General features: G+C 42.9%; 1 protein-coding gene across 1 annotated transcript in view; it reads left to right on the forward strand.

Annotated features, from left to right (window-relative positions):
* Positions 1 to 25370, forward strand: part of ARMH3 (armadillo like helical domain containing 3) — a 126913-nt gene that overhangs the window by 8059 nt on the left and 93484 nt on the right. The window contains exons 5-15 of the mRNA XM_084265144.1: positions 1881 to 1988; positions 3069 to 3161; positions 3990 to 4064; positions 4736 to 4822; positions 10069 to 10125; positions 11204 to 11247; positions 12371 to 12431; positions 13807 to 13853; positions 14095 to 14170; positions 16815 to 16908; positions 22248 to 22349. Of these exons, the coding sequence (XP_084121270.1) occupies positions 1881 to 1988; positions 3069 to 3161; positions 3990 to 4064; positions 4736 to 4822; positions 10069 to 10125; positions 11204 to 11247; positions 12371 to 12431; positions 13807 to 13853; positions 14095 to 14170; positions 16815 to 16908; positions 22248 to 22349 (844 nt within the window). The remainder of the gene's footprint in view (positions 1 to 1880; positions 1989 to 3068; positions 3162 to 3989; positions 4065 to 4735; positions 4823 to 10068; positions 10126 to 11203; positions 11248 to 12370; positions 12432 to 13806; positions 13854 to 14094; positions 14171 to 16814; positions 16909 to 22247; positions 22350 to 25370) is intronic.

Here is a 25370-nt window from a genome sequence, read left to right on the forward strand (position 1 = left end):
GGGCAAGAGGAGCTTGTTCACATGGCAGGTTGTCAGTTTGGGGGCTCAAGAGTACTCTGTGTAGCTTTGTCTATATTCTACTTTCTCCTGTTCGCCCTCATTTCAACCTCATGTGAATTTCCATATGGATAGGAAGATGAGGTAGCACTCTGGAGAAGTTAGTGTGAAATTCATACAAGGGACTGCTGCTACTGGACTCTTCTTAATTGGAAGCTGTGAAGAATTGTCACCTAGAATTAAGAGACATTTTCCTGCAGGTTGCTCCTGGCCAAAGCTATGCTGTCCCATGTCTTGTGTGGGAGACTCCCCTCCTCAGTCTAGATGTTTGATGTTACTAGCTCCCAGGGTGATTCACACAGTTTGGTGAATGCATTTGTCTCAGCTGTGGTAATACAGGATATGAATTTCAGGTTTGGAGAATTCATCTGTTGGATACATTGAAGAGGCAGTAGGCTGGGAAAAGCTGATTTAGAACAGAATATTTACTGCTCTGGCATATAATTTTATATTATTTTAATTTTTTTAAATTAGATTGAAAGGATGTTATTTAATATTGTAGTTACAGCTACGTAGAAAGTCTAGCACGGCCCTGAATTCCCAAATTTGTATTCAGGCTTTTGGTGAAACTTAGGCCAGGGCTGAAGCCTGGAATTGAGCTGTGTGAGTGTAAATAGGAACCAGGTAACATATCCTGAGCTTGAGTTGGAGAGCATTCCCTCAGTCAGAATTTATTCAAGTGGAAAGTGGTTCTGAAGCCCAAACGTATTTAAGCGGTCGTTTCTTGAGCATGAGCCCAGCGGCCAAAGGTTTGTTTGGCCCAGTGTCCTGTCTCTGACAGTAATGAAAAAAAGGATTACCCTTTGGCCTCTGTACAGTTCTGGAGGTCTGCTGGTTCTGTGAGGTTTGCCAGTCTCCTCCAGCTTTACATTTTCTGAAACTAATTACTTCTCACAGGTGAATTTAAGCTGGAGTCTAACACTGCAGTGGTTATATTCCTCTGCATTCCCCTTTTCACAGACCTGACAAAAGTCACCACAGACATTTCCCTCTTCTGGGGCAAAGGAGACATTTGCTGTCCATAGTTTTTTCCAGAGTGTCTGCTGGAAGCACAGTGTACTGATACCTCTATCAGTCAAGTGGTGTCCAAGGACTCTCTGTGAATCAGCAGTCTGGTGCCTGCAACAAGAAAGGTGGAGCAGATTATATTTAGTGGGGAGGTTCTTGGAGCCTCAGGGTGAGGTAGGAAACTTCAGCCACCCAACAGCCTGGAGACATTTTTTCCTCTTTGACAAAGAGTTTTTTGGTCTGGCAGTGTGGTAGCCAAACAGAAGTCTGCACTCTCTGTAGCAAAAGCATCTACTGTATGGACAGGTATAACGTGATAAACTGTTGTTGGATGTTGTATGTTTTGGCATGATTGAAATAAATTACTCTGGAAGGTTCTAAGGCATCTCTATCTATATACTGGATGCTGCTGCTCCCTTGCAGTTTCCTGGTCAGTGTTTTTGCTGTAAAGCCATGTTTAGCTATTTTTCAAAGGTTGTGGCCCTGTCTGGTACAAACTGGGTCTGAGACAGAAGCAGCAGTAACATTTCCTTTCCTCGGAGTGCTGTGAAATGAGGAGGTGAAAAAACAGGAAAAATATGGACAAATCTGCTCTTCTCTAATATTTTTGAGTTTTCAGCACCCAAGATCCTTCTTAGTAACAAAAAATGTGGACGAGAGGTGAGAGAAAATGTATGGCTTCCAGGCTGGGGGCATTCAATTAAATATCTGTGCTTTGCCAGTGATAGGAGTAGGTCTTAGGGTGGGTTTTGCTATTGAGTTGTACCTGTTGCCTTGCATCTTACCCTCTGATTTATTTTTTTTCCCCTTTGCAGACTTTGTGTGCATTGATTCGGGGTGTCCATCAGAAGAACAAATCCACTTCTGGGTTTGACATCATCAACATGCTTGTGGGTTTCGATAAGGCAGAGCTGTGCATGAAGGTAAGGCCCTGGCACTGCACAGAAACAGCTGGCACAGCAGCTGCCTTGCAGTGGCAGTGATTTGTAAACAGCTGTCCTGAAGTCCTATACTTGTTAGTGGCACAAAGACACTTGGGGTCCCCATGTTTGTTACTAATATAGCAGGGGGCTTTTCTTTCTTCTCCTTTAGTTCTGTGCAGTCGGTGTGGTGAAGAGATCTTATGGTCAGAAAAGTCTGTCACAGGCCGTTAGTACCTAGTATTGAGCATCATACCTTGGGGTTAATTTTCAGCTGATGGACAAATCCTGTGTTCTTCCATTTCAGCTGATGGTCAAATCCTGAGTTCTCAGGTTTCCATCAGCACATGTACCTCTTTAAACGTATTTGATCCACTTTGCAGTAAAGATGTTGAGTTTGGGGAGATGACAAAGCAATCAGTGGTAAAGCTGAATATTCCTGTTGTGTCTTTCATTTCTCTACAAAAAGCAGTAATTTTTTTCTCTCTACAAATAGTAGTACATTAAGGGAAAATATTACATAGTAACTTGCCTATCAGGACTCCATTTTTCCTTTAAGAATAACTATTAGCTGTAACTTAGTAGTTGGGAAGCAATTATTTATGAATATCTGTCAAACAGCTATATAGTATCTATTTTTAATCATAACTAATACGTGTGCTGTTAAATCAGAGGTGGGCTGCTTAGAAAAAATCCCACAGTGCCTGTAAGTAAAATGGAATATTGAAAAAAAAAAAGCACTCCTATTACTGTCTTCCAAGAGAAAGGAAGATAATATTTGTAGAGCTCAGAATTACTTTCTGAAGAAAACCTATTGTTATATGTATATAAATCTCTTATGCATCTAGAGAAAGCTCTTGGAAAATGCTTATGGTGTTATATCTTCAGTCATTAAAATGTAGTTAACACAAAAGAGTGCTGAGAACCAGTAGTGTGAGTATGGCCTGTGTAACAGTTATTGATTCTGGAATAACATGGCTTTATAGTCAGTGCTTTTGTATTTGCATCTCCCAAGAAGCTTTTTATAACAAACATTTAAGATAATTTTAAATACTGGTTTAAAATTATGTGATTGTTCTTTAGAATCTGATGGAGAGTTTGGACTCGCTCCTCTGTGCAGAAGGTTCTGAAAGCCTCAAAAGCTTGTGTCTGAAGCTACTTCTCTGCTTGGTGACGGTAAGTAAATGCCAGCTGTATTATAACTCAGAGGCTTACATGAGCCACGTCTTGAGGGATGGAACTGTCTCAAAACTTGAGCAGAATGCTGCAGTTTGAAACTTAAGAAGGGGAAAGAAATTGTGAATGAGAACTCTGGTCACCCCAGAATGTGCCTTGCTGCTGTAACCACGGTGTTAATACAGACCAGTGGACCTTTGTTACTGCATAAAATAGGTGCCAACTAGGGCAGAAGTCAGTTGGGTTTTTTAGGGCAGATGATAGATAAATGGACAGAGAGCAGAGGAGAGGGGTTGAGGAAAGGCAGTAAGTGTGGAAGTAAACAAGAGCGGTGGTGATGTGAAGAATGAGGAAGCTGGTACAAGTGGCCACTCAGCATCTCTTGGAGATGGTCATCTGTGAAGTATTCTGGCTGTGATAAGCCATAATTGAGTGTGGGGGAGGTCTCCCCTGCCTTGTTTATGATGGGAAAGTGCTCAGTGGAGCATATGCACTCTGTTTTTTTAATTCTCTGCCTCCTGTGTAGCAGCCTGCTTCGGCTGCTGATGGCTTTTGTCATGAAGCTGTGTAAAATGCCAATCTGTACAGGAAAGGGGGAACTCTTAGTAGTGCTTCTTGCCGGAGGGAGGGGTGGGAGGCAGGACAGATTTCTTGTACTTCATGTCTAGCTCTAGTGCTACTCACACCTTGTCTTGCTGACTAAGTGTGAGATTCTGGATAAATGTGTCCATCTGGTAGTAGAAGTGTCTGTTCCCAGAGTGTGCCAGAGGCAGTTCCAGCATCATGGGAGGCTTTGGGTGAGATTTTAAAATTTGTGTTTGTACTCAGGTGACAGATAACATTAGCCAGAACACCATCCTGGAGTATGTGATGATTAACAGCATATTTGAAGCTATTTTACAGGTAAGGGTTCTTCCTTCTACTGCAGCGGCTCTTCTTCTGTCTGAGAGCTTTCAGTGATGTGTCTGCTTTTCAGCTCTTTCAGTGCAGTATTGCTACTGTGTGTTGGTTCCATTCATAGCTCAGTCACACAGACTTTATTTTTTTAAAGTGCTGTCTCCTTCTTACTCTAAGCTGCTGTTTTTAGTCACTACCAAGTATTTAAAGTATTTTCACTTGAGACATTTGTGCATAGATAGAAGCTGAACAGATTTCTGGGCTAATTTCATGGAGAATTCCTGTATCAGAGGCACTTTTTGCAGAAGGCAGTCTGGATATATTGATGTTTTTTGCTGCTATTTGATAAATTATACTTTCTAGAAGTGGAACTGGTCTTCAGGAAACCCAGACAGCTTGCACAGATAATGTTGGTGATGCACTGAGATACTGCCCAGAGCTCTTGAGAAATTTAGTTGTCTTTTATACCCAGAAAGCCTATGTGTGTCCTCTGTGATAAATAAGCTCTGTGTGCAGAATTCCTTGGAAGCATCAACACTCCCTCAACCTTAAATATCCTCTTTCAGTTAGCACATAGTTCGCCCTTACGCGTACGTTTCACGGCCACGCGCTGTCGGAGAGCCACCACAAGCTTCCTGAAGCAGGCCTGACCAGAACAGTGTGATTATTTATTCCAGATCCTGTCCAGCCCGCTCAGTCGCAGGGAACATGGCTATGATGCTGTTGTCCTCCTTGCCTTGCTGGTCAACTACAGAAAGTATGAGGTAGGTATTCTTCTGGATAACAGCAACCTCATTTCTCTCTGCTTTATGAATTTACACTGTCCTCTGGATTGTTAAGGCAGTACAGTACAGTTTTTAGCAGTGCACACTGTAATGATTATTAGGGTATCAGCATGGAGCTGCAGAAGCTTTGCAAGGCAATGGTATTATGCTAACTGTGTCTATCTCTGACATATGAGTATAATCATGATATTCCTACATGCTCATTTTGGGCAAACATGAAAGAAACTTACCCAGGGGATTTGCAACTCCTTCGTGAAAGCATTCTGAGGAAGGTCCTCTTAGATGAGTTACTGGTGTGCCAAACTTGCGTGTTTGCTCCTGTGCATGTGACTGTGTGGTTATACATAATGTCCAAAGTAAAATGAGCTGTCAGTCATCTTGGACTTCAGACTGAATGTGTGATTCAGGCCCCGACTAGCAGGCTGAAAGAGCGCACATCCCCAGAAGAGATGGTGAAGCTGTGACCAAAGAGTGAACTGAAACATCACAGCTAGTATTTCCAAGAGAAGCCTGTCTCTATCTCTTTGACTAATTCATCTCTGCGAAACTTTATTCATCTTCCTTTTTCTGAACTGGTTGTGCTACTTTGTGGTATGTTCCCATTTTTCCCCCTGTTATTCATCACCTTGAAAAAGAAACGTTTCAAGTGTCAAAAACCCACCTCATGTTGTTTTTTCTTTGCATGAGGCAAGATGCTTTAATGCTCAATCTTTTTTTTCCCATAATGAGGAATATCTTAATATACTTAAATTGGCAAAAAATGGGGAAGTGCTGAAATACCCCCTCCTCAACAGAATTACTGAGAGGAGGCAGGCTCCAAAACCTACCTGGTTTTATCAGAGATCTTGTTTTGAATTAAGAATAGACCTAGAGAATAGGCAAAGACAGGAGCTACACAGAGTCTCAAAGTAATCCCTGCTAATTTCTCATTCCTGAGAATGTCATTAGAATCCTGAATTACAGAAGAAAGAGCCCTCTGCTCTTTGCAGTAGCTTTCTGTTGAGCATTGAGTTGGGGTTGAGTTCTTTGGATAACGTTGTCCTGGAGGTCTTCAAACTGGGCACCCAAGAGAAATTGTGTTGATGTTTAAAACAAGTTCAAACCGACCTGCGGCAAATGTGTAGCAGGGGGAGTTTCAGCTTGAGTAGCTCTCCTGGCAAGGCTGAAAGCAACTTGAAGAAAGGTTTTATGATGGCTGCTTGACACTGCCCTTTGTAAGCAGCCTGCAAGCAAAGCCTGTAGTAATGCAGTCATAATCTTTGTCCTTAAGTAGAGTAGCTGCTTTCATTTGCTGTTCTTTGGCCCTTAGAGTCAGTTTGGTGGTTGCCTGGTTCTCAGTGTATTGTAGCATACTTTCATGCCTCAAATCCTTTAGAGTTCTCTTTTTAGTTAACTGCTGCAGTTGGTAGGTTCTCTTTTGTCCTGAACTTCAGTGGTTGCTAAATTGTGTTTCCAGTTGCTTAAGAAAATCTAATTAGGCTGAAAATTCATTAGGTGACTATGATTTTGTCTGTCATTAATGTGAATGCCAGTGGGTTTTGCATCAGGATGTTCTTTCATGTTTTTGGGATGTGAATTTTGTAGTCGGCCTTGAAATTCCCAGAAATTCTGTCTGTGTTTTCACTGTAGCTGAGATCCTGACTTGCTTGTTAGCTTCTGTTCTAGGAGTAAAAGTTATTGTTGTGTCTTTACATGGAGGTTTAAGGGGATGTCCCTGATCTGAAACCTAAACATTTTGAAAAGTTGTTACAAGTATATGCTTACTCATGTCTTCAGCTATACTTCATGGGTATTTTAATCCTAGTCCTGATTTCAGAGACAGTATTTTTACCTTGGTACTAGGGTAAACATATACTAAGGAGAAACATAAGAGTAACTAAATAATCGCCTGTATCAGGAAAATGGTGAAGCTGAGTACACAAAAGGCTGCCAAACAGAGAAAATGCTGTGAGGAGGAGTATTTGATCACTTTCTCAGTGTTTTAAAGGATGGCGACTGGAATAGCAAGTTAAAACATAAAATCAAGTAGTGACTTTCAAAGAGTTAGATTCCTTGATAACACCTAGGTGGAAATAAATGTCTTTGCATCATGTTCAAACTGCTGGAATTGCATATCATATCTTTTGCTAGGCAGAGCTGAAAGAAATTAGTCAAAACATGTTGGGTTTTTCTTCCCCTTTGTGTGCTGGCCTGGCAGAATATAACGTATCCACCATCCCCTCGTGCCCGTTATGTGCACTCACCTCTCCGTGATACTGTCAGCTACAGGTGCTGGAGAGACACGTAGAAAGTGGAAGAGCCAGAGAATGATCTTTTTTTTTTTTTAAAAAAAAAAAAGTCTCACACAAGTGAAATAATTGTAAATGAATCTCTGTAACAAAAAGGGTAATTATTCAAGCTCCAATTCCCTGCAAGATGGCCTGCCGGCAGAGGAGATGGCCTCATCAGGGCTGGCAGCAAAGCTGCTTGAATCATCCCTAATGAGCGCTCAGGGAAAAGTCTTGGGAGGGATAATCGAGTGGACTCTGGCCTTCGTTTGTGTTACAGATGTGAAGATAAGATAAGCACCTAACCAGGGATTATACATGGCCAGCTCAGGTTTTTTTTTTCCTTGCTTTCTTTTCCTACCAGAAAAATTGTTTCCCATAGGTTTGTGTCAGAGGCAGAGGGGGCATGCAGGAGAGATCCCTCTGCCAGCCCTGTGTGCTGCTTCAGATAATGCTCACTTTGTGTGGCATGTCTCACCTGGGGATGGCTTTAAAAATTACCTGGTAATGATCTCCCCCTGCAGCTTCCACCTTCCTTACACCTTCGTTTCTAAGAGATTGTTGGCATCTAATGGTGGGTGGTTTGTGGAGGACATGCTGAGTATTCCCAGGTACCCCATCACTGAGAAAAAGACCCTCATGCTATATAGTGTTTGTTATCAGATGGCAGTGATGGGAAAAGACCCGTGTTCTCTGGAGAGCCAGGAATCATATTTTTGAGCTCTTTCTGGAAGCAGGTGGAGGGAAAAGCTATTTCTAAGTTTGTGTAACTACTTCACTGAAACACTTTGAAGCTTTCAAAATGCTTATCAACCACTTTTTAAGGCTGTTGCATGTTTCTGCATGTTGTGGAGTGGCGGGTGCAGCTCAGACTTCTAAAACTTCTGCTGTGATTCCCAGTGAGAGGGGAGCTGGGCTCTGAACCAGCAGGATTAGAACAGGGAAGCTGTCAGGGTGTGTGGTAGGGGTGCTTGCACAACTTGCTAGCTGATGCTTACTGTAGATGTTCAGACCAATGCTCACAGACAGTAACTGGAACTGTTGGCCCTCAGGGAGGGGCAGGAGCAATCTACATGCCCCGTGGGCGTCACAGGAAGTATCTCATCACACTGGTACAGGCTTGTACACTGAAAGGCACTAGAAACTGCCTTGTCCCATATAGAGAAATATGGGGTGTGGATTGTGCTGGTTAGTCATCTGCCTGCTGCTTATACTTTGGGAAGCCTAAAGGAGGCACAGAGTGTGTCAGAGGAATGCAGTACTTCGGACAGGAATTGTTAAATGGACTTCTGCAGATACAGCAACAGCATTTGTGAAAAGAGAGAGGGCAGAGATCTGTAGCAGGCCAGGCCAGCTTTGTGACCCTGTCAGCCACACAGTGATGGCATCTTGCTGCCAAGAAGCAGGAGACGTGGAGCATGCATCTTGGAAAGTCAAGGGCAATGGGAGCACGATGAGTTGTTCATGGGCTGTACATGACAGAGAACCCATACCCCCTCCCGTAGACCTATGTAGGTCTCAGGGCAGCCTGGTGCTGTTGGTCAGTGTAGTATCTCACAGTTTGCTTCTTTCCTGCATTTGGGGCATTGGATAACCCTGCAGCCTCTAATCCAGCATAGCCCTGCTGCCCTGGAAAAGCCCCATGACTTTTTTTGGTGGTGAGTCACAGGCTGGCCTCTCTCTTCTGTGTGAGAGCTGAGGTGTGAGAGGTTCTCCCTGTTGTATAAGGAGAGTGAGAGAGCGACTGAAATTCACAAAGCTAGAGATGTATTTGTGAGGATGGGTTTTAATCTGTATTTAATTAAAAATATGTGAAGCTTGCTTCTGCTTTACTGACACTGACTAAATTTAATTTCTGAAGGGGGAGCATGGCTGTACAGAGAGGATCATATATTGTTACTCAATAGGAGCCTCTACTCCAGCCTCAAGGAAATGTCTGTGCGTGCTTTGTGCGCAGATGGGATCTGTGTGAGTCCTCTGTCTTTCTGAGACAGCAGAGAGGGCTGTGTGCTGCTGGAGCCGGGCTGACAGACTGGCTGAGCTCTGCTCTGTTCTGATCAGTTTCTTTTCTGAACCAAAGAGAAAGCCTGATCCTCCCAAATCATCAAAAAATCGTGAATGGGTTGTTTTCTGATCACCTTTAATTTTTAACTTGCTGTCAAGCTGTGGGCAAATCAATTGGATAACTGTAACTTGTAAGGCTGCAGCTGATACACGCTTTGTGTTTGATTCTTCCCATCCATTTTGGACTTCATGCATAGGTAAAGCCCTTTCTGCTCTGTCCTGTGTCGAAATCAACTTCATTAGTTTTGGGCTGACACACATAAACCAGGGAAATCAAGTGTATGTTGGTAATCTAAAGTGCTTCCTAAATTGCTAGGACTTATTTTTATAGATTGGAGCCTGTGTGCCTTGTTTAAATTCAAGGAATTTATATTCTTCAGAGACTTGTAGCTCTCAGTGGTGTAAACTGTTAAAGTGTTGATCTCTAACGCAGCAGGAGATGAGTCTGTGACATCGTCATGCCTTCCTGGGTCCTCCTTCCTCAAAGCAATCTTTGCAAGGTGTTGCAGAAGGGAGATACCAGAACGCCAGTGTTCAGTCCCAGCTTCACTGCTTGTTCCTGCTGCATAACAGTGTGTGTGTCACAGATAACAGACTTGCAGGACAGCTGCTCCACTTTTGAGGCTGACAGATGAGCCAGTGGAGGAGCAGAAGCTTCCTCTCATCTCAGTAAAATCAAGAAGGCTGCCTGGCTGATCCAGTAAAGAAGTGTCCCAGGCAAAGCAACCTTGGTGTGTGTTGTGACTCCTGTTTCTTTGTGTGCATTCTGCTTTATAGGACAGGAGATATTCTTCAGAGGTGATTGCATAAGCTTGGAAAAATAATAGTGTTTTTTTTCCTGAGGCTGAACTTAAACCCAGTTTTCTTTCCTCCTCCTTCTCCAATGCTGAGCAGTCAGTGAATCCCTACATTGTGAAGCTCTCCATTGTAGATGACGAGGCCACACTCAATGTGAGTATCTGACTTGATTCCTCTGCGCTGCTGGGGATGCTCTTTCTCCTGTGGTGTTAGTGTAATGAATTCAGTACTCAGGTCTTGAGTAGAAAGAAGGTTTAGGAACAGTGTAGAGAATCACTTACATGTAGTGAATTTCTGCCCTAATGCATGCTTGAAAAATAGGTTGGGCAGCTCATGATTTGGACAGTTTGATCACCAGTTACCTGGTGGGAGTGGTTAAAAAGCCAGGTAGCAAGGAACGTGCTGAAGTTGATCTATTATACATTTATGAATGAACTATATGATTAACTGCTGTCATGTGCCAAAGAGACACAAGATAGCTTATGCCAAAGAAGATCTCATTTCCAGTTCTGTGTCATCTGATTTTACCAGTCCACAAGTCACCTCTTGTAGCTCAGTGGACACTTGTTACCTGTCGAGAGTCTGGCAAAATATTGTGGGCTGTAGCCACTGCATCAGGTTTGTATCCAGGCCTGGATGGAAAGGGGCAGCATGCTATGAGCTGTGTGAGCTCTGGACTTAAAAGCTTGTTTTTAGGTATGAAGTGAAAGGTAATCTCTGTGCTGACTGAAGGGTGAGAAGTTCTGAGTTAGTTAAATTAGCTTGACAGAAGGGATGGTCAGTAGCCATGGCACGATTGAGGCTGTTTGCAAGAGCTGAAAAGATTACGACTGGTTTTGGCCTTTTGTTTAAATTCTGTCTTTCCTCAGACAGCAGCTTTCTTCTGAAGTTCTTGTAGCTTTATTGAGGCTTCTTGAGTGAGTAAGCTCTGTCTGCTGGTCCAAGGAGAGTAAATGTTCTCTGTTGAACTTAGTAATTAGGTATTCAGCTTTTAAATTCTTGTATCTTGATTTTTGGATAACGTTTTTGCACCCTAGCACGTCTTAATGGTTCAGACAGCTTCAGGGGAAATTCTTCATAGCATAAGAAGAATTCATAGCATAGCTAGGTTATCTTGGGGGAAGTGGGGGCAGCACTGCTATGTGTGCTCAGAGTGTGATTTCATGCACTGAGATTTGTAATGTTAAGATTATTTTTTTAATGTTTGTTTGGTTGTTTTTTTTTTTTTCAGGGGATGGGACTTGTAATTGCCCAGGCTTTATCAGAATATAACAGGTAAAACCTAATTGTCTTTTGGTTTTCAATGCATGATAGTTCCTGTACATTTCCACAAAACTTTTGTGTGTGTGAAAGCACTTATTTATCACCTAACAGCTGTGATGTACCTAGGGGCAGAGAATAGTCTTATGCTTCAAGGTACTTCAGCTCAGTTGTTGCTGTCATTGCAAGCGTAAATGCATCTGTAGCAGCTGTGCTGATGTGCTCCAGGAGAGGTCTTGCTGTAGGGGAAGATACCTATTGTATGTTTTGACTAGCGTGGGTTTTATGTCTGTATGAACCTTGTGTAAAATTTTAGTCCCAAGTGAAAAGAGAAATGATTTACTGAGTACTTCTCTGTCAGAAAAACTGATTTAAATGAAGCAAGATCTAAACCAACCAAATGTGTCCAGGACTATCCACATGCCAGAGCAGAGATAATTAAGATGGATGCTCCTGCAAATGGTGGAGGGCACTAACAGCATCTTAAGAAAGGCCAGAAAGCCAGCAGGTAGGGGTAGCATGTTCCCAGCCTCTGATTTGTAAGGAACAGCATAAAATGTGTGAGTTTTCCTAAGAAAAAAGCGCTTCAGAAAAAGTTGTAAACTTACAGCAATTTCACCTGAGCAACCCAGCACTTTTGTGTAGCAGGATTCTCAAAGTATCCAGAAAAATGTTTGAATTTCTTTGAAGGTCTGATACTGTAAGTTCACAGATGATTTGCAAGGTCAGCAAATCATGTAAATGTATTTAACAAGGGTAAATTATTAGAGTAAAGCAGGAAAAAACCTCACCCACCCAATTTACTTCATTCTGACAAAAGCTGTCTGAGACTATGGCCTGTCTTGCTTAGCTCTTTCTTTCCCCCTTCCCCACCCCCCAAAAAAAGGACTAATTTTCTTTGCATGTTGCATTATGTGTGATCAGATTCCTGTACTAAAGACACAATAAATGGCCATGTGAGCTTTGCTAGTCCATTTTAATGCCCAAGGAAGCAACTTAGCTTAACTCTGAGAGTGAATGTTGAAGCTTTCTCTGTCCTATATCCTTATCAGATAAGACTGTCTCATAGGGATTTAGATAAAATAATCCTAGATCCATTCCTAACTCTGAAGCTTCATCCTTATTCTTTTTTGTTCAGGCAATACAAAGATAAGGAAGAGGAGCACCAGAGTGGTTTCTTCTCAGCCCTAACTAATATGGTAAGCAAGGAGGCAGCATTTTTCTAGTCCTAAAATAGGTGCATTCGTGGGAGTTCAGCAGGAGGATGTTTCCAAAATCTGTGAGTTTGGGATATGGGTTCTGCTGGGAGGAGAGGCATTGATCAGATCCAAAGTAAATACAACTGAAATGGCTGGATTCTGAGGAGTGTATTGTTGTCTGGCTGGGAAAGCTCTTTCACAGGATGAGATGTCTGTTCTGGCACTGATAATTGTTTCCTCCTCCTTCTTCACTCAAGTTGTCTTTATTTTAGAAATCACAGTTACTTGTTGCGCACTTTTAAACAGCTACTGATTTTTAAAAACAAGTTGCTGCTCTGTTGGTGTATCCTAGAACAGAGAAGCTGAATATCTTTGGGCAAATTCTAGCCTGTCACTAGCTTTAGAGATCTGTTTTTTTCCTGTCTTGTTTCTCAAGCCTGGGTGCACTGTAGCTGTTCAGTGAGCTTGGATTCTGCAATGGACGGTGTGGGCATTTTCATAGGGCGAAGGCAGCTGTGAAGAGCATCCACTGTTCCCCTTGTTCAGTTTGGCTTTGCTTTAGTCTAAGATCCAACTGACAGCAAAATGTCCTTTAAGTAACTGTAGTTCAGTGTTGACAGCTCTTTGTCAGGAGTAACGTGGGTAAAACTGCTTCTGCTTTGGGGTAAGCAGGTAGGAGACAAGACAGTTGGGCTTGTTCACCCTGGAGAAGAGAAGGCTTCCAGGACACCTTATAGCACCTTCCAGTACCTAATGGGGCCTGCAGGAAAGCTGGAGAGGGACTGTTTTTCAGGGCATGGAGTGATAGGACAAGGGGGAATGGCCTTAAGCTGAAGGAGGGAAGATTTAGATTAGGTGTTAGGGAGAAACTCTTCTCTGTGAGGGCGGTGAGGCCCTGGCACAGGCTGTCCAGAGAAGCTGTGGCTGCCCCCTCCCTGGCAGTGTTCAAGGCCAGGCTGGATGGGGCTTTGGGCAACCTAGGCTAGTGGAAGGTGTCCCTGCCCATGGCAGAGGGGTGGGACTGGGTAATCTTTGGGGGTTCCGTCCAACCCAAACCAGTCTGTGATTCTGTGATCTGTGTTGACCTCTTACAGAACTGCAGACTGGTCCGGGTTGGGATTTGAGATACAGTCCTTTTTTCCTCTTTTGTGATTTGACAGGTGAAGCATTGGTCAGTGCCAGTAGTGCAAAATAAAAATGTGTTTGTAGATCATAGTCCTGTTCCCCATTTGTATTTCACTAGTATTAGAAAGTTGCATGTGTGCCTAGGATGAGAACACCTATCCCAGGGCACTTCTGATGTAGCTAAATCCACATCTTTCTTGTCTAATACCTTTCATTAATTCCTCCTGTGCAATGCTCTTTCTTTCCATAGGTGGGCAGCATGTTCATAGCAGATGCTGATGAGAAGATCTCAGTCCAGTAAGTGCACTATGTTGGTTACAGTATGAATGGCAGCTCAGCACACTGGTCAACACGGTCCTCTCCATCAGTGAGCTGTTCTATTGTAGCAAAGCAAACTAGAGAAAGTTCTCTTGTAACTAAAATGGTGCCGCACCCCTTGGCCTCCAAAGGGGCATGCTTCTGAAAAGCTTTGCTTCTGGGGTCCTCACCTGGTGTTAGTCCTTAACTCTCTGTGCTTTTGCCTGTGTCCTTGCCACAGAACCAATGAAGCAATCCTCCTGGCGCTCTATGAAGCTGTTCACTTAAACCGCAATTTCATCACAGTTCTGGCACAGGTACGTTTCAGTGTGATGTTTGCCCATTTCTTTGTAGTGGATGTCTTTGAAATTAGAGATTCAGAAGTGGAATCAGGGAAAAGGTGTCGTCTTTTTTCTTCTTTTTTAATTTTTTCCCCCTCCTGCACAGGTGCCATAGGTGTAGATGAGCGTGAAAGATCTAAAACAGGCCAGGGTTTATTAGACTTTGCTCATTATACTGTTAGGAAATGCTTCCTGCCTTGCCAGGGATAGAGTAGAGGTTTGAGGGCACTGGTCTTGTTGGAATGAGTTGTTTTCCCCACCAAATGGGAAGGGCTGTGTGGAGTGCCTTCTGTGCCCTGTTGATACTGCCTTGGGGGGATGGAGCGAGTGGACTGCTAAGGATAAGGTTGCTGCAGCTATCAAGAGCGTTTCATCCTCTTGTTAATTTAGCATTGAGGGAAAGAGGTTGATCCTGCTTGAAGTTGGGTGAATTGTCCTGCCTGGGTGTGTGCAGGCTGCATGTTGCTGTGTGTTTAGATGTGCTTTGCTCCAGCCTTAATCGACCTGTGACATTTGTTTCAAATACTGTTTGTTGTTGAGACTTCCTTGGCGAGCCCAAAGAGCCCATCCTCTTTTGCTTGGGAGACTCACTGGAGCATGGCATTGCTCCTTGTGCTGTTTGTGGTGAAGAAACAGCTATGGCAGCCTTCTGAGAAGCAGTGGGCTGCTTCATATCTCTGATCACAAACCTCTGGATTTATTTTTTCCTAAACTCTCATTGAGCTTGCAAAGGTGGTTATTACTTGGAGACAGATGACGAGTCTGATCTGGTGCTGTAGCTGACTGGAAGGGTAGCCTGATGTGTTTAGGAAAACCTTCAGGTTTAGGCTTTTAATTCTGGTTTGTAAGCACAGCTCATAGTCTGTGAGGAAAAAAAATTTACATTAACAAATGAGTTAACACCTTTCCCCAGTTACTTCAGGTCCTCAGAGTGCAGCCATACATCACAGGCTAGATGCTTTGGCATGATGGAAGAGACCTTTGGGGACTCCTGACAGTAGTGGTGATGGAAGAAGTCTGATAGGTAGATCTACTTCCTCTGAAGAAAGCTACTGTTCCATGGGTAGTTAATTGTCTGAGATTCCCTGCCTCTCTTTTCCCAGGTTATTCATTCCTACTACTTGTGAGAGATTTCTGCTCTTTCAGGTCTGTGTAGTACCAACTCAGATGCTTCTGTGGTCAAGATATCCTTGAGGGAGGAGAAACCTTTGACAGGGAAAAGAGTAGAGTGGGAAAAGAGCAGCTGGAGTAGAAGCTCTTAAATTAAAAATAAAAGGATAGATTAGTTAGTTATGAAAATGATAGCTGAAGCAGCTATCGATCAGTGGGTTTAATTGAAGTGCAGGCTGGTGCTCTTGGGGGCTGTAATCCATCATGTATGAGAGGGCAAGGTTGGTCGTGTGGTCCTTTGGAAAAAAACTCATAAAAGCTGGTGGATGCTCCTGTCTAAGTTGGTGCCCGTTGCTTGGACTGCTGCTGTGTGGGCACACAGGAAGAGCAGGGATACAGTAGTGTTGGTCCCTGAAGTGTTGAGGTTTTTGTATACTTAGCAGCTTGTTGCTCCGCGGTTTTTGCTGCTAGGTGGCACTGTTCTCTCTCCACTGATGGTTAGTGTTTGGGGAAAAGACAGGTAAACACCATAGCAAAATCTAGGGAAACAAACCTGGTTTATGTAAGATTTTTCAATGGAAAATTGTATTTTAAAGTTTAAGTCAGCACTTCCTCTAACATACTTGCACTTATAGCTGCTCATACAATGAAGTATTGAGAGACAATGTGTAGGATATCCACTTATGAAAAATCCCATGGAACTGATGTCAGATCAGCAGCTCTGTATCCCTTTCATTTATTTTGAAGTCGTGATCATATATTAAGGCGCGTGATACGTTTATGTAAAACTTGCCCTATGAAATGGACGCTTTCCTTGGCAGCCAGACTTAAAATAGCATGGCAGATTGCCTACAGTCTCACCAGCCTGGATGGATCCAGAAGCTTACAGAGTAAAGTCAAAGCAGTAATTAGGCAGGCAACTATTAGCAAAGATGAAATGGGGAGAGTAACTGACTGATGGAAGCTGAGAGGATCAATAATGATAGTGTTATTTATGTTAGGCACTCTTTTCCTGTGGTGCCTGGGCTTTATAGTGAGACAGGGAAGTAATAAATTGCCATCATCTTTGAATATGAGCAGGTGGAGGGCAGGAGGGAGGAGAATTTGCTTTTAGAAAGAGAAATGAAAGGATCTTGGAGGAAGACTTCAAATGCACATCCATGGGTTGTTTTTTGGGGGAATCGGAAGCTTATCAACAGTGTAGGCTTCTGTATACCTTTTCCCTTTCTGTGCTGGGGAAGGGCACAGTGTCTGTGTTTGAGACAGCCACCACTTTCTGGTGTATTTTTGTTTTGTGGAGTAAAAAAAATTGATGTCCAGTTTGATTGTAAGACATCCAAGATCAGGAAGTACAGCCTTGCTTTTTGAATGAGAGGTTGAAGTTGCTTGAGTGTTCATTAGTCGTGTCTGTTGTGTGAGACCGTGGAACAGTACAAGCAGCAATCTGTACAACTGGTGCTTAGGGAAGCTATTGACCTGTATGTGTCTGGGTGTTTGTGTTTTCTGTTAGAGCCATCCAGAAATGGGGCTGATGACAACACCAACAAGCCCAATTCCGACAACACCTGTCACTCCTCTTGGAACCACCCCGCCTTCTTCAGATGGTAAGAAATGTGGTGATGTCCTGGAGAAAAACAATTAGAAACTGTAAAGACAACTAACAAACATTCTCTCAAGATGGCAACTAATGAGGTCTGTCTGGAGCAGATGTAACCTGGGGGTCTCTTCCTGGAGTGATTTGCCTTACTGAACACGAGCAAGGCTTTTTCTCAAATGTATTTCTGTTTTGCTCTTGTTTATTGCTCAAGGAAATTATGCTGATACTCCTTCTGAAAATAGTACTGTCCCAGTATCTGTATGAAGATATACCCAGCCCATTAGTTATTCTATGTAGGCTTTTACTTAGGAGTTTTTCTAATGCCAGGTTCTTTGCCTGGGATTATTGGTCATTGGAGCAGATTTACAGAGAGTCACAGTGGATTCCTGCTTGGTGTTAATGCACTTGTCCCGATCTTTGAGTTAATTGGGATTTGAATCCAGCCTGGATGTGGAGATATTCCTCCCTTTCTTGTTGCCCTTTCTCTGACAGGCTTTGTGAATGACTGCTAGCCATAAGAGCTTTCATCTAAATGAGACATCATGTGTCCCTGTAAATGCACTTTGAAATCATTTAAAATAAAATCCTTTTCGTTTAAGGAAAGGAAAGATACAATGTAGTTCAAGAGAAGAAATCAAATGGCTGTTGCCATTTACTTTAATGGCATCTTCTAGATCTGCAGAAAGTGTTTAATGAAGGCACGGAGTCAGTTTGAATAGAGCACAGTTTGGAAATACTTCTGGGGAAAAGCAGCCTGTGTTACTCAGATATCAGCTATTCAGGTCATTTGATATCCTAGTTAAGGATGATCCTTCTTGTGGATGATTTGTCTGGTTACCATGGATATCAGAAGCTTCAGTTAAAAAGCCCCCTCTGTCTCGAGTCTCCCTGTGCACATAACATTAAATGTGGAGGGACGGGCATTTTGTGGGCTTCTGTTCAACGCGCTCGTCGCAAACGTATCCGCCCACACACCGCATTACACAACTGACAGAATTTATGCTTACCCTCATCTACAGCTTGCTTGCACTCTCCTGCTTTAATTTACTGGAAAACAAAAGCTCCATCCTGCTTTCAGCAGAGGCAGTGATCTCGTGAAGCTGGAGGCTCCTTGCTGCTTTTAAGGTTATACTAAGTTTAAGGAGAGGAGCTGATCTTGATGTGCAGCAATTACATGGGGAAGTGTTCTTTATTTCTGTTTTCTGTCACCTTGCTGATCCCAATTCTCATTGATAATTTCTTTGAGGACCTCGCCTTGATTTAGTTTGGTGCTTTAATATTGCTGTTATTTTCAAGGTATGTCAGAATTTCCCTCGTTTTCTAAGGTCTTGCAACTCAGCTGTAAAATTTGCCTGTGGCTGAAAGTTAGCAAGAGGCTTTTTGGCTTTGGAATGAAAAGATTGCTTCCTCCTTTTTTTCCTGCACCTAAAAAAAAAATGCATAGTTGAGCTATTTTCAAGTTTATAGCAACATGTAGAAATCCACCTATGGGTTTCAGGTGCTTTTTTTGAGAGTTCCTATTCTGGTTTGAAACTTCCCTGGCTGTTAGCTTACAGTGTGAATTAAGACTTTGTAAAGTTTCAAAATGTGTGTTTTAAAAAAAAAAATCAAGGTCTGTAGTTACAAACCAGGATAAGCAGTGATGCATTCTTCAGAGTGATTTTTTTTCTTTTTTTTTCTTTAAATGAGACTTTTGCTAGAAACTGTTGATCCATAATATGTAAATCAAGTGTGCCTGTCACCATAGTTATCTAAATGTCAGTTTGCTTACTGTTGTTAAATATTCATTCACTGCGTTCATTGTAACAGCTCCAGAAGGACCCACTAGGGATATAAATACATTTTTTCAGACTTTTAGCTAAATCTTTGAGCTATTCATAATATTGGGGGTGAAAAAGCTTCCAGTCTCATTGCACAGACTTTGCCAACAGACTGGGCACGTTAGTAACATGTCAGGAGCCCCAGAGCTTCAAGATTGAATGGACTAAAACAGCTCATGCTTGGGGATGTGCAGCCTTTAGAAGCTAAAAGCTCCATTATCATTTCTTTGATGTGATCTGAACAGCGAGGTTACATTGATCTATTTGGCCTGTTGTTTCCAAGGGCTACAATTTTGTATTCAAGGTGATTGTATAATCCTGAGCTCCATGAGAACCTCTGCTGTGCTCTGGGCTCTCTCAGTGTTCAGTTTAAAGAATATCTTGCGTTCTACTGTTTGCTTGACTCCTCTATCCTTCTGCTTGCCTCAGTTCCAGGGGTAGGTAAGCCTTCTGGCCTCACTACAGGGTTTTTAGATACAAGGCTTGAAATACAAGATGTTGTTTGTTAAAGTAGACCTTTCCCTGGAACAAAACACAGCTGTGTAGAGGATCAAATCGCTCCCCCTCGGAGCCCCAAACCTAGCAATCCAGAAACCAGATGTGAGTAATGCCTCCCTTCTTGCAAGGTACGACCTCCTCATAAATACCTTCTTTTTTCAAGAGTGAGAAAAGCCCTGAGCATTCCTGAGGATAGATGGAAAGAGATAACATAGTTCCTAAGATGTGTGTCCTAGTGGTCTGCAGGTCTGTTTCCAGTACTGAGAGCCCTGTTTTTGGCTGTCTTTATGGCTTGAGAAAAGAGAGTTGAGCCTTCTGGTGATCATAATTCAAGCCACCTATAACCTCCTACATGTGAAAACCTGAGAGATTGAGATTCAGCTCCTAGGCAGCCAGAACAGTAGTGTTACTGTCATGTCAGGACACGCACGTAGAGCTGGAAAACATGCACTGATCTCCTTAAATTTAGTGCCTTGAGCTTTGAGGCACATCTTAGAATCCCTTAAATTTAGCAAACTCTGTCTTAATTTGTTAAATTTGTTTCCCAATAATTCCTGTTGGGAGGTACATTCCACATCTTGTGCCTTGGTTAGAAATCTTCAACTTCCCAACCTGCATTTCTTGTCAGCTTATATCCATTCACTTGTTGACCTTACTTGGGAATGCAGGTAGCTCTTTTCACGTGTTGGGTCGCTCACCTGAGTGCTTTGCTGTCTGCCAAGAAGGACACTCTGTTTCTCTGATCAGTGTACCAGCCTTTATTTAATTTTTTCCAAGTATGAGTTCATCCTCCATGAAGATGGGATCAGTGTGATTATATGGTGCATGAGACGAAGTCTCACTAGCGCCCTGTGTGGGCCATGGCTGTGTTCCTGTCTCTGCTGGAAACGCATTCCTGGGTATGTTGTAGGTGCTTTGTCTTGGTAGCTTGTCGTCTCGTGATCTGATAGTGTACCATGGTATCGCAGCCTTTCGTCTGCAGCTGATGAGCTCTCAGCTTGCCATGGAAATAAATCCCCGAATTCCTGACCTTATGGCTTGCACTGTTGGATTTCATCTTGTGTTTATTGTCTGGTCCTTGTTTTTATCCTGTTCTTTGTGTGCGGTCTGATATTCCTCTGTGTTCACATACTCCCAACTTTCTGCCATTAGCAGATTCATTAGTGAACAACTATTTCTTGTGCCCATGTCACTCACAAAAAAAGAGAGAGATGTTCTCTAAACTGACACCTAAGGAATTCAAGTATTTACTTCTTCCCAGGCTAATAATTTCTCCAACTGCCAGATCTTTGATACACTTTAAATTTCTTTATTGGTTCCCACCTATCTGCTTTGCACTTAATATTTCATACAGAGCTGTATTAAATGCTTTCCTGTCTAGCTCCATCAGTTTTGGTCTGAGCTAATTTATCTTAAACGATATTAGACTTACCTGGCAGGATCTGTAGGTAAATTCATGCTGCATTTATCCCACTTATCTTCCTCCCCCCCTCGCTGCAATATTTCTTGTAAAGCATTTCTGAATGGGGAGGCTGAGAATGGCCTTTGAGGACAGCTCAGGCTCAGTCATCAGTAAAAATGTGGCTCAGACACATGATCAAGATTTGACAGCCCATAAACTCGGTGCTTCAGGTAGTACATGGGGAGTGAGCAGGAGCACATAGTGCAATTATCTGAGTAATTGAGATAGCTTCTTGTAAAGACTAAGGCAGATGATGTCCGGCATTAAGGTGTCAAAAGTACCGCTGGCGGTGAGGAGGAGTGTGTCCTAGAGAAATGCCAGCAAACTGCTGTTCTGCTGCAGGTATGGAAAGTACATCTCTCCTCCCTGCTGTGTTGTGATTTCTCTCGCGCCGAGCTATGATTGCTTCTGCTTCCTGATTTTTATAAAGCTGTTCTTTCTGCCTCTCTTTTCTACCATTTTGGTCGTGCAGTGATTGCTACGTTATTGTCCTGTGTGTTGTCTCCTGTCGTGGTTTCACCCCGGCTGAGAGCGGAGACCCACGCAGCTGCCTGCTCCTTAAAGGAAAAGAGCAGGGAAAAGGGAAGGGAGGGTGGGGTGGGTGAGAAGTAAGGGAAGGGAAAAGGAAGGGGCAAATAACCCCAAAACCCAGAAATTAAGAAGCCCTTGGGTTGGGATAACAGAAAGATAAAATATGACAATGCTAACAGGGCTTTAGAGCAAAAATATATGAAGCTGTTGATACACAATGCAGTTTCTCACCAAACCACACAACTCAGGCCGTGCCACCCAGAGCCGTCCCAGAACCCGACTGTCTCCCAAGAACCGCGCGTCCCGGAGCTGCCGTCAGCCTTCCTGCCGTCAGCCCCCGATATCCTGGGCAGGACGTAACTGGCGTGGAATACTCTCTTTGGTCAGTTGGGTCACCTGTCCTGGCTTCGCCCCTCCTTTCTCATGAAGAGCTGAGAAAGTCCTTGACTGTCTGACAGCAACTAGAAACATCAGGGTGTTATCAGCACTACTCCCATTTTAACTCCCAAACACAGCATTCCATCTGCTGTTACAAATGAATTTAACTCCATCCTGACCAGAACCAGGACACTCCACAAGAGAGGGGACTGTTGGAACTGAAATTCCAAAACTGCTGAAACTGTGAAGGGTCTTTGCTGGGCATGTTTCTTTCCAAACTAGGAAGGGTGTGGATGCTAGCTGTGTCAGTTGTAAGAATTAATTGGATATTGGTTGAGTATATCTTGAGCTCTCTGTTGGGAATGTCGATGAGTGCTAAAACATCAGGCTCATCTCCCTCCCTCGGGGTGGGGGGAGCAGGATGGAGAAGGGTATCACCACAGCTTATACTTTAGAGCAGGAGAAATGTTCTCTGGGGGAGTGGTATCAGTATTCAAAACAAAACCTTTGCTGGGTGGTCATGAAGGAGGAGGAAGTCATGCGACCCTGTAAATATGCCGATCCTGTCCCAGATCTGTGAATCTCTGACTTGGCTCTCTGTACAGCTATCTCTTGTATTTGTGGAGGGTAAAACGTGTCTTATCTGCTTTGTTCCAGTTATAAGCTCTGCAGAGCTGCCTTTGGATGCTGACGTGCAGACTAGCAACCTGCTGATAACCTTCTTGAAGTACAGCTCGATTGTGATGCAGGACACAAAAGGTAAATAAATTCTGTTGATGCAGCTGTGATGTAGCAAGCAGAGCTTCTTCAAGGCAGGAGGGCATAAGAATGCGTCTAGTGACTCCCAAAATAGAAGTTAACTGGAGTCCCTTTAGGGGACTGAAGATTCCACCTTTTGAGAAAATGAAATTATTTCTTACTGCAAGATAAGAGTTATGAGACTAGGAGAAACCTAATGCTGGCAGGAGAGAAGTCAAATATGGAAAGAATGTAATAATAATAATAGTACCTAATAACCAAGCCTGTCCCTGTGCAGGAGGTGTGAGCTTATCTGATTCCCAGAATCTGTCTGTTGGAGAGGGGAAGTCAGGTACCAGGGAGCTGTGCTGCAAAGAACATTTGGGAGCTGATACAGGAGGCAAAGCTCAGCATTAGGAGAAAATCCTTCCTTTGTCCTTTGGTACTGGCTGGTTAAACAGGCAGCTCTTTAATTATAAAGAGGAAAGCAGTGACTCACAGTAATTTGCTTGACAAGATATATTTCCATATTGTGCTTTTTGTTTCTCCTGGTAGTTTTGTGGGGGTTAATTTCAGCTTGTTAGAGTTGAAGTATTGCTCTTCTGCCCCGTGGCTGTATGGACAGGAACATGGGTGATCTCTGTACTGTGTTTCAGCCCGTTACCAACTTCTGCTGTTAAGTTAGGTGTAACAACTGAACAAAACCAGGAAGATAGCTGCAGGGCTACAGTGCATTGATTATTGAAGGTTTCCTTGTACCTGGTAGCTTGCACTGAAATTGTACCTGGCCGTTTTGTTCAGTATGCAAACTATGTCTGGATAAAGTGGATAATTGAGACTAGGAATAAAAGGGACTTCATGAAAATACCTAGCACACCCCTCATAAGCAAGGCAGAGTCAGGTTTACCTGTATCTTTTCTTAGAGATGTTGTGAACAGGTTGGATAGAGACACTCTGATAACAGACCACCATTTTCAGACTATCCATTCTAGTATTTAACTACCCTTATTGTGTGAGAGCTTCATGTGTATCCTGGATTCTTTGCTGTGATTTAATTACTAGTTATCTTCTCCAGGATAGCTACTGAGAATGGATTATTTCTTTCTTCTTTGTGACAGCCCTTATGTATTTGAAGTTTGCTTTCATGTTTCCTCTTGCTTTTGTCTTTAAGCTAAACCACCTCAATCTTTGCTCAGTCACTTCTTACAGATTGCACGCATGAGGAGGGCTTACCGGTGCTCTCATCATTCTCATTTGTTTTTCTCAGGGTCTCTCTTGCTGATGCAAGTCTCTGATGGAACCATTTTATGTTTTGCAATTTAACTTCTACACTTATTAGTCACTGTGCTATGGAAAGTCTGCATAAGGCCTTGGGAACTGCCAAACTGGATTAGTTTCAGATGGAGTGAAATCTGATAGAGGGAATTCCTTACTAATGAAGCCAGCAAGAGATGTGTTTATCCTGGTATGAGACAGGAGTTGATGTTTCTTTATTTACTTTGGTTCTAGCTTGTATGACATGTGAAATTTGCGTGGCTTATAGACTTAATCTCCTTGCTGCCATGGAGGTATGTGGCAATGAGCTCTGCTGACTGATTGTTTAGAAAAGTGTGCCTTCCACACCGGTGCTTATTAATTCTAGCGGGTATATTTCTGTCCTTAGATTTTGATGATAGTCAGGCCCTGCCTGACTTTTTTTTTCCTTTTTGTGTAAGACCAAGCATGTGACAGCAATACAGCAACAAGAGAAGAATGGCTAACTCTAATTTACTTCATGTGTCTTGAGACAGGAGACACTTAGAAGGGAGACTAGACAGTTGTTTTGGTCCTGTCCCAGAGAGCATAATTTAATAGATTGTGTTTGCTAGATCCTCCTCTTGTTTTCTCTCTTGTGTCTCTCAGAGGCAGCTGCCTTGGGAGAAACAAAAGCTCTGCATCATTTTTTCCAATCCGTAAAACAGGGTTCATACTGCTGAACCTCCTCAGAGGAAGTGGACTGCTTTGTTCCTGTGATGAAGGATGCTGTGAGAGTACCAAGTATCTGTACAAGTAGCTGCCTGCGTGGCTGCCCTGTAACTGCAGAAGATGGTGGGATGCTCATGGCACATGGGCTGAAGGCAGAGTCCTTGGTGTTAAACAGGAACCTTTACAGCACGATCCCGAGAGAGAGAGGGGTGGTAGCAGCACCTACAGAAATACACAGGGAGGCCTTAAAATAGGAAAATAACAAGGCTCAAGTGTATCAGAGTTCTTCGAGGCCATTTCTCCTGCTTTGCTGGAGTAGAAAACTTTTCACTTAAACATTTTAGCTGAGGTAAGGAGACAGAGGAGAGACTTTTAACTCTCCCATTCCAAAATTCCTCTTCATCTTACTTAGCGCAGCAGGATAAATTCAGCACACCTCAGGGCACATCTAGTTAGTAAATATCTGTCCCTCAGCAGCATAGAAAAGAAAACAAAGGAGGCAAAGAAGACAGAACAGCTAGCTAAGCCTGTTCTATCTATGTTTATAGATTGCCATATATACACTAACTAGCAAAGCGTTTGCAAAAGTGACCTTCAAAGAGGCAGGAAGTTTGGCTGATGTTTTCTGGTTTGTGTGAAAGTGGTCTGACAGTCTCAGATTTCCCTTTCCTCCAAGTGTAACTAAGGCAGATGTTTGGGCTGGCACGTTTAGTAGTCTTACGCTTTAGAGAAGCAGGCTTAGGAATCTGCATTTTTAAGCTTCCTCAGAATCCAGTTATGTTGTTGTGGTTGATTTTTGTTTGTTTGTTTTTGTGGTTTTGGGGGTGTGTGCTGCAAGTGGTTTGGTTTTTTAGAACAAAGATTTTTGGTTTTAATGGGCTTGATTGGATGATGTCTTGAACAACCTGGTCTTAGCTGGCCCTGCTTTGAGCAAGGATGAGACCAGAGGTTTCTTCCATGCTAAGTTACTCTCTGACTGTATGTATCTTGGTGGGATTTTTTTTGCTATTTCAAGGTTAAAATTGAGACAGAGTGTTAAATAATCCAAATAAAATGCACGTTTTTCTGTCTTAGTCC

Source organism: Gallinula chloropus, assembly GCF_964237585.1.
Source record: "Gallinula chloropus genome assembly, chromosome: 5".
Classification (NCBI taxonomy): Eukaryota; Metazoa; Chordata; class Aves; order Gruiformes; family Rallidae; genus Gallinula; species Gallinula chloropus.